General features: G+C 36.1%; 1 protein-coding gene across 1 annotated transcript; it reads right to left on the reverse strand.

Annotated features, from left to right (window-relative positions):
• Positions 1-3,071: 3,071 nt before the first annotated feature.
• LOC149572692 (protein EXORDIUM-like 2) lies at positions 3,072-4,313 on the reverse strand. The gene has a single exon (XM_089813775.1). It carries the CDS (start codon positions 4,281-4,283, stop codon positions 3,270-3,272), a length of 1,014 nt encoding a protein of 337 aa, XP_089669901.1. The 5' UTR covers positions 4,284-4,313; the 3' UTR covers positions 3,072-3,269.
• Between the last annotated feature and the right edge of the window lie 5,103 nt (positions 4,314-9,416).

Consider the following 9,416-nt stretch of genomic DNA (forward strand, 5'->3'; position numbering starts at 1 on the left):
ACACATACATCAAAACGCATGTATTTATAGATCATCTTTATAATGAGGTAAGTATTTAATCTTGTCTAATTTCAAGTATTTCTAGATTTAATTTATTTACTTTATCAATTCATATATATTATGTAAATGTGGACTTAGGATCTTCATTAGGTACTTTGTTAAAAACCCTACCTATAAGCATATTTTTCATCATACTATTTTTCACGTCAGTTTCACCAAAATGTAAGATGAATAACAAGTATTCATCAAAATGTAGAGGGATAAAAAGGGGTTTTCCTAAATGGAATGATTGATATAATTATGTGTATATAAGGGAAAATATAAGATCCACCTCTAAATCCAAATTCACAAAGGAGAGATCCAAATTGATCGACCAAAAAGGTTACTACACAAAAGAATGAAGCAATGGAGAATATGAATAGAGGAGAAAACCTTATATTCTGTTATGAAAAGTATGTATTGAAATTTTGTTGAGTTCAAGATAAATACTAACCTTAAAGTAGATTAAATCTAGAAAATGTTATTTTTTGATGTCTATGTGCAACTTAGGAAATTCTACAATCAGATCTGGGCTAGAAATATAGAAATAAAATAAAAAACCTATTAACCTTTTACTTTTCTAAGGAAGGTCGACCTTGACCTAAAGCTAGGGTAAGATCTTAACCTGGGGTACAATCTTACCCAAAAAAGTTGACCTTGACATGCACTACTCCCACAGAAATTCAATTTGTGGATCTTGAAAGTTTTCTGGAAAGGGTACTTAGATGTACACTAATACTCAATATCCTACAAGAAAAAAAAAAAGGTTTTGTTTGTTGGACACGAGGGATTTTCCTTGGTCAAAACCTAGTTTGGAATAAACCTTCAAGTTGAAATTGCAATATAGATAAACAAAGTAAATAGAACCATTCAACTTGCTTATGTTGAAATCTTGTGGAGGATTCGAATCCTTGAATCAAAAAGTATGGATGCTCCAAATGAATGTAGGATGTCTCAAAAAAATGCATTAGACCTTCAGCACCAATCTTGAATCGATCTTCGAATAGAAAGAAGCTTGAATGAATGTGAAAGTTGGAATCTTCAACAAGAGGGCCCAAAAGAGATTGAATCCTTCAATAGCTATCAATGGATCTCCTTAATGAATTGAATGCTTGAAGAGGAATGAATGCTTAAATTCTTTACTTCTCCTTTCTTTCTTGATCACTTGATTGCACTTATGCTTGAATTCAATGGAAGGCAAATGCTTGATCATGAAATGTGGATGTGAAAATAAGAGAAGAAGGCTTCATTTTATACTACTCCACGACACAAACTTCTAGAGAGGTTGACATTGGAGAATTAAATTCCAATTAATCTTTAACCCTTAGAAATGGACCTAGATTAAATACAGTTTAATAGTTTACCATTTTGAAATCTGAAATAGCTAACCCAAAAGTGGAAAATAAATTTTTCCAAAGCCCGACATTCTAAAACCTCTAGAACCTAAAATTTGGACCTAGGGTCAGGGTTGAGGTCGAATTTGACCTAGGTCAAGGTCAAGGTTGTTCTTGACCTAGGTCAAAGTTAGGGTCAAGCTTGACCCAGAAGGTCAAAGATTGCAGATCTTCAAAAAAGGCTACTAGAAAAAGGTTGGAAATAGGGGAGAGGGAAGCATAATAGGTAGAATAAAATAGATCTAGTCAAAAACCCACTCAAGACACTTGACATGACCCCAGACCACCTGCTCAGAGGGCTAAACTAGTCCTAAATGGGCTTCCATTTTTTGACAATACATTTAGCCCCCACTTTAGCAAGAGTATGGGCTCGATGCAAACTCTTGGTAAAGGAGATCGTAATGAAAAGATAATCTTATTGAAATTAAAGGGACAAAGAAACCCTCAAGCCCTAGGGACTCAAGTCTTCATCAATTCCAAGATCAAAATAAGAGAAACATCTCTAGGGAGGGGGGGGGGGGAGAGGGAAAGAGAGAGAGATTATCTTGCCCAATAAGAACTTATGTCCCATTGTGAACCACACAACAAAACAACAAAACTAGAAAGATGAAATTGAACCACCTAGTGAATGTGGCTACTCACTAGTCAACCCATCAAAGATTCACCCTTAGAAATTTTCTATTCCATAAGAGTAAAACCAAAAGAAAATGAGATCTAGACTTAAGTACACCTTCAACCTTAAGGAATCATTTTTAAAAAAAACTAGTATTTGTCTTCAATCCAATCAAGATGGATATGAACAAGAGGGCTTTATATTTTTCATCTATAGGCATTCCTTAATCAATTGTCATATTTTTATTTAAATATATTGAGCCAGATGGGAAATATGGTGCTTCGGGAGGCCCAAATAAAGCCCTAAACATGCACAGAAGATGGGAAGGAGGCAAAAAATACGGGACAACTTGATGAAGGCCCAAAACACCCTATAAGGAGGGCTAAACATTGTTAACATGGAAGTGCTTCTTCTACTATATGATCTAAATCTCTATTGTGTCACCAATTTAAATAAAAATTCATGTCCACAAAATAGATTTTCACTTGTAAATCTAAATATGATATTCAAAGTGAATGCTTCAATATAAAAATATCATATATATATTTTGATGAAATTTACTTAACTTGTATTTAGAATATTTTCCTAAAATGATGTAATGTGTCCTTTATTATGACACATTCACATGCCAAAAGCACATTTTACATTCACTTTGGCAAGAAACAATCAATAATTCTAGTTATTTTCTTCGATATTAACAAGTATAATTAATGATATTGTTCAAATTGTGTTTTATTTAAATCAAATATTTTGCATGTACATTAATTATTACATCCAAAATAAATAGAATCCAAACAATAGGATAGAAATGTAGATTTCATTCTATTAATATCAAGTATTTAAAGGTTTTGAACTATAATGTAACATTAAATAACAATAAATGATTGCATCTTAAGTTTTTGCTTTGCCTAAATATTTCAGATGGTTTAAACAACACACTAAGGTATAATTCTTAGACTAAAAGAATTATATGACTAATTTTCCAAGTTTAATTTTTTTCTCCCAAATTGTCTAATGCTGGAGTCTAGGCCAAGAAAACATTAATAGCATCTATTCATATTGGCCACAAGCAGATATTATTGTTCACGGTCGAATGTGTACTTCTTCCACTCGACATAGCTACGTGGGACTACAAATATTTAACGGACTTACCACTCAAAACAATTCTTCGGAGGCTTTTATCAGTAGCGATAAAGAAGCATTGAAACCGCAGACTAAAATATCTACGAGAGAGGAGATTTACATTGAAGAGTAGAAGGATTCCACATCGCTGGCACAAGAAACTCGCGGTTGTTGATTCCGTAAGCGTTGTAGCTCGCTTTGGTTCTCTTGTCAACCAGCAAATCCCCCGCGTAGCCCGGGTACGCTCCCTTCCCAAATATTCCACTGCACGCCGTCACCGCCTCTTGCGGGGCCAATGCACTCCCTTGGTAATACCCCGTGTTCAACGGATTCGTAGCCGTTCCCGCAACGACCGCCGCAATATTTATAATCATTCCGTCCACACTGACGTCCCCGTTGGGCGGGAGAAGAGGCGGCGCGGGGGGGCCGTAAAGAGGCGCCGCAAAAGGCCACGCGCACTGCCCCGGGCACTGAACTCCAGAGTTCCCGACCCACCCGAACAGAATCCTGCTTCTCTTGGAGAGAGTTATGGAGTCGTGGAAACCGCAAGAGTTCATGCAGAATCTCTCCACGTAAACGTCGTCTGCTGTGAGGACGAGATATATTCCCCTGCTGTCCGAGGGAAACAATCGCTTAGCCAACGCCCCATTCACCAGAAGAGCAACTTGACTTCTCTTGAGATTTTTGCCAAGGGAGTACAAACCGTCAGATGCCTGCCCTCCCATTTTCACAGCCCCGGAGACGCCTTTCCGGGCAGAGTCGGTATAGCGTTGCGTGGTTGCCCACCAGCTGCTCACCGACGGCAGCCGGTCATTATTTGGCCCGAAGGAGGAGATGAAGTCGGTGATGGTGGCTTTCTGGGAAGGGGTGAAGTTGCCATACCAGAGAATGTAGACGTTGATGGAAGCGGGGACTGCGAGAAGAGGCCCCTTGTGATATTTCAGCACAAGGGGAGGTGAAGGGACTAGTGCGGACAACTTTCTTCCTTGAGGGGACGAAACGGCTAGTGGCAATACAGTTGATGAGCATAGGAAAAAAACAAGGAAGGTACACAAGGTGTCAAGTGACAATGGGAGGCGATAGCTTTCCATGTTTCCTCTCTCACAAACTCTCATACCTTTTTGAAACTAACAAAAGGAAAATTGGACAATGAGAAAGGTGGAGCACCATATGGTTTTATAAGGTGGTGATATGAGAAGCATTGCGGAGTGGGTCAAATATCATCTTCACGAGGCCTGGCTAATAGCTGGACATCACCCATTTAAGACAAACAAAGCCAAATTGGAAGTCGTTGGGTTGATGAAAAATGGACCATTTTGAAGATTGGCGACGGCGAGTGTGTTCAATATTGTGAGGCTCCGGAAGAGTTGGGTGGGCGAATCATTCCAAACAATTCTTGTCGTGCTTCCTTACCGACCAACTTTGCATTTAAAGCTTACGTAGTTTCCTCACGTTGACCCACCGTCCAACAACTCTGATGGCGATGATTGTAAGGAAGGAATCGGGTAGGAGTTTTAGGGCAAGAAAATGACGTGGGAGCAGTATTACAGTCTGTAAAATTCTTCCTTTTAAGGCGTCGTACGTATTAGGAAGTCTCTGACGTCTCTTTTATTGGCTTAAATATCTGTTTATTAAACAGATGCCCGACTCGTTTTTTATGAGGTCAATTGCTTGTTATTAAAATATCTGTTTCGAGCGAGACTGGTCCGGGATTCCATGGCCACCTGCAACGGGACGCAATATTTTTATTTTAAAACTGGACTTCATATGTCATGTTCTTTTACTCCTGTCAATGGATAGACTTCTTTTGCTCCGGAGAAAGCTTAAACTACCCAGCATTGAAATAAATTTCAACTCCTACTTCATTTCAAGAGTCCTTCAATTCGAAACGTGCCACCGAAATAGGTAATAACTCTTCGTAGAAAATGGCGGCAATTCAAATTTGTCGCTTGCAATGTGTATCTCTCGCCCTAAACACAAATTTTCACGGGGCCCCATTAGTTCGTTGGTTACGATTATAAGAGTCACTACTATGTGTTTTTTAAAAAACATTTACATTTAATTAAGTTGATTGCTAGTATTTCGATTAAAAATGGTTATGCCTATGTAGATAGTAAATCGTATTTAATATATTGGAGGATATACGAAAAAAGTAATGATAATGACTTATAGTATGACATAGTAAAATGTTGAGTTCCTCCTCATAAGTCTATTTGGAGTAGTGTATCATCGAAATATGTTCTTTAGTATGTTTAGGGTTAGGGGTAGTGTTAAGGTGATGGTTAGGGTTAGGGGTAGTGTTAAGGTGATGGTTAAGATTAGGTTAGGATTAAAGTTAATAATACGCTTACAATCAAAACTTGATTAGGGTTGAGTAGGGGTTAGCATTAGGTTTAGGATTAGAATTAAGGTGGAAAGTTGGAGATAGAATCATGATTACGATCATATATAAGATTGTAGATACAACCATAACCTTAACTACATCCTAATTTTGATATATAACATATATTAATAAAAAATAATTCTTAACCCTACTCCTAATACTAACCAAATCATAATCATAAAACTAGTTGTAATCTTAACTTAGGTGCAGTGACTTCAACTCTAATAGAACTCTAATGAACCCCTAATTCATATGTAAACCTAAACCTATGCTTAATCTTAGGTTATTATGTAGTTGATTGCTAAGACTAAATATAACCCTTATATTAATGCTCACCTAACCTGAGCTTCATTTTTGAATGGAAACCTTAATTTTATGAAACCGTTAATGATACTCTTAAGATAATATTTTTTATTAAGATGGCAAGGAGAAGGCTATGAACCTAGAAACAAAGAGTGCCGTTATAACATTCCTATAGAACAACAACATAGTATTATAGTGTGAAGCATAATCAAGTAACCATTCATCCAAAATATCAAAAACATAGAAAGTAAGTGATAGCTACAAGAACCACAACTATTTGCATTGTAATCACTATAAAAGTTATGAGCCCAACTAGAGTTATGTAAATAAAAGTCCTTATTGTGTTGTATCTAGAGAGTGGGAAACTAAAGCAAGAGAGTATTTAAAGTGCATCCAAAAAGAACCATCACAATCCAAAAAAAAGTAGCAATGGGATAACAATACCAAATTAGAAAACGTAAAATCATTTAACATTATTAATCATCTCCCTACTTATGAAAAGATGGTTAAGGTCCTTCCTTTAGGCTTCTCAATCCTCAGCCTCCTATTCAAAATCCTTAGTTTCCTCCTTATGACATTTCTTTAGCTTCTTCTTCAACTTTATTTTACCAATGACAACATCCACCGGTGGCTTGTGCACGATTCCATCCACTAGTCCACCAATCAAGGAAATCATTGAGTTGAGATCCTCCATAGAGACTGTATGTGGCCAGAGACATTTCTAGTTTCAAACTCCTTACATTTAGAAGTAGACTTGGGTATCTCCTATAATGGTTCACTACTCAAAAGCTCAATTTCCACTAAGCTTTAGGAATGGTTACCCAAGTGAAGCTATGTGAGACAACTACCAATGGAGGGTGCATGAATAAAATCATGCTGGTGCGTAATATGCATAAGACCTTGGTATAGGGGAGAGAAATCACCTTTTCTAGTACTATTACTAAGAGAAAATAAATAAGTAAAATAAAACATTACTCTTTTCACCATGGAAGATGTGGTTGAAAATAGGAAAATGGTAGCCATGATATGCAGTATAGAGACCCTCTAAGGGAAACTACATCATGGTATACAAACAAACATGAGTTTCAGGAAAATGGATGGAGGATATATAATACCCATTTTTTGAAGTAACCATCACTAGATTTTCCCCATTATCAAAGATTTTTTTGTTGTATTTCATGTAGTCCTTAACACCCTTGCACTTAGCATGGTCACCATTACACTCCAAACGAATGGTTTCCCAATGAGCTCTTGCATCACCACAAATATGATGTTGTTAATAGGGACCTAGATTTGGTGCCAAGAATTAAGAAACTTGAGGGTCAAGGCATTATTAAAACCTTTCATGGAAAAGGATGCAGATAGAAATACCACATTTCACAAAATAATTGCAAAGATGATGAATCTTGGTCAGCTTGTCACAATCCTTGGGACCTGCCTTCTTCAATAGGCCTCCCATGACATTCATATCCATAAAGCTATATTGTACCTCATAATTAAACAAACTGAGATCCTTGCACTTTCTCACAAAACTATTTCTTGAGCAATCAATAAATCTAAGAAGCTTCAAGATGAATTTATTTAAGAAAGCATTAGATAAAATATGATAAAGATTGCATGAGTGGAGGAAAAGGAAATACCAATGATCTTATTGGAAATATGGTCAGTAAGATGTCTTGAGTAGTGTCATTAATGGAAACATATATTCAACATTTCATTTATGCATTTAGAGTTAGAAAATTGTCTAAGTGTTAGACAACTTGCAACAACACAAAGACAAATATGATGTGTATGGACAAAACACTTTGAATTAGCTTTTGTATAATTGAGGATAGATTTATGACAATGTCATGATGATATGGTTAGGTGCACAAATGTGTAGAGATAGTATCACATAGGTTAAATTTGAAATACCATTACTGGTATTTTATAGAGCAGAACAAAGAATAGCAGAGAATTGAGTTGAATGACATAAGGAATTGTCTTGGTAAAATAATAATTACTAAGTCATGATGAGTCCACTTTGTGGATATCAATCGATAAATTATTTTATATTATATCAAGCATGTGAAGACATGAAGGCCAACTGAGAAAAGAATTACTAATCTGTGAAGTATAAGTAAAGATCTTATCTTATGAGATAAGTGAGTGATATGTGTGCTAGATGTGAAAGTTGTATGATATGTAAACTATTGTATAGATATCTTGAAATATATATGAGCCTTATGTGATGTGAGATTTGATGTATGATCAGAGCAAGTGTGGATTGTAGCAGTGTGAAAGTATTGTATGTATATCTATTCTTGTGAAGAACTTTATTGTATAAATTCATGTTATGACAATGAGATCTTCTTGCATACATTGTATTTGATATAGGTCAACTCCTAATAGGGTTGAAGGAACTCCTAATAGGGTTGAGGCTTCTAACAAGGCCTAGTCCTCTAACAAGGACTTGAGACACTATATGTACTTTATAAACTCCTAGTAGGTTCAATATCCTTAATGAGATCCTTTTGTTTAGTGAATTGTCTTATTGGTATCATCCCCACTGAGGTTTTCCCTTAGTCAAGATTTCCTTAGTTAATAAATAATGTACTATGAGTTGTCTCTATGTAAGGTTATATTTACTGTTCAACATTATTGGTTTAGTCTCATATGCAAGTTGCAAAGTAATTAACAATATTTAGTTGTGTGCAAAAGATTGTAGAATACTAATTCACCCCCCACCCCCATGCCCTCTCAATATTATCTATTTCTAACAATTGGTATCTGATGCAATGGAGCCTAGTGAGACTGATCACAAGGTGATCAACTAGTCCAAAAACCCTCTTCACTGAAGTCCTTCAACCAAATCTCTTGGTTGAGATGATCAGATGTGAAAGAACCAATCACAAGTGCTACAAGGATGATACCACATTAATAACCCTACACCCAAACAAGGAAAGCTTTAATCACTAGGGAACCCTATGAACAAGACAACTTATCACAAGTTGCTCACAATGCACAAACTGATCAATTTTGAGAAAAGAACCTTAAACTTCTTCAAATGACCAAGAAAGAATCCAAAACATGTGAATAGTCTATTAAGGTCACTAATAACATGAAACAATTATTCAAACAAAACTATATAAATCTATCCACATAGTTGCTTCATTAAGCCATCAAAAAGGCTAGTAGCCCTTTTTGATGAAAATTAGATTTTAAAAGGAAATATCTCCACACAACCCAAGGAAAAAAATTCAATTTTAGACACCCTTTTGGGACTCACAAAACATACTCAGGCACCAAGGATTTACAACACAAACAAATGGTCTTTTGTTCACTTTCTTGCTTAGGCAACTAGGGCAATTAGGCCTCCATTTACAAAGGAAGTACATGTTCTAGGACTCCATCCTTTAAAAAATGATGGTCACATGTGACGACTGTAATACCCCAAAATTGGAACATTGCCATGACTACCAATTCTAGTCTATCTGATCAATTCTAAAGTCTTATTTCACTAGGCAATTCTTACTTTGATATTTGCTACTTGACTTATTTGTCAAATGTAGAAAACCCTAAA

This window comes from Cupressus sempervirens, chromosome 2, assembly GCF_028749045.1.
Source record: "Cupressus sempervirens isolate cs-2001-9-10 chromosome 2, ASM2874904v1, whole genome shotgun sequence".
Taxonomy (NCBI): Eukaryota; Viridiplantae; Streptophyta; class Pinopsida; order Cupressales; family Cupressaceae; genus Cupressus; species Cupressus sempervirens.

Excerpts from the sequence above, each read along its gene's own strand:
- LOC149572692 (XM_089813775.1), bottom strand. The coding sequence starts at position 4,283 with ATGAGAGTTTGTGAGAGAGGAAACATGGAAAGCTATCGCCTCCCATTG.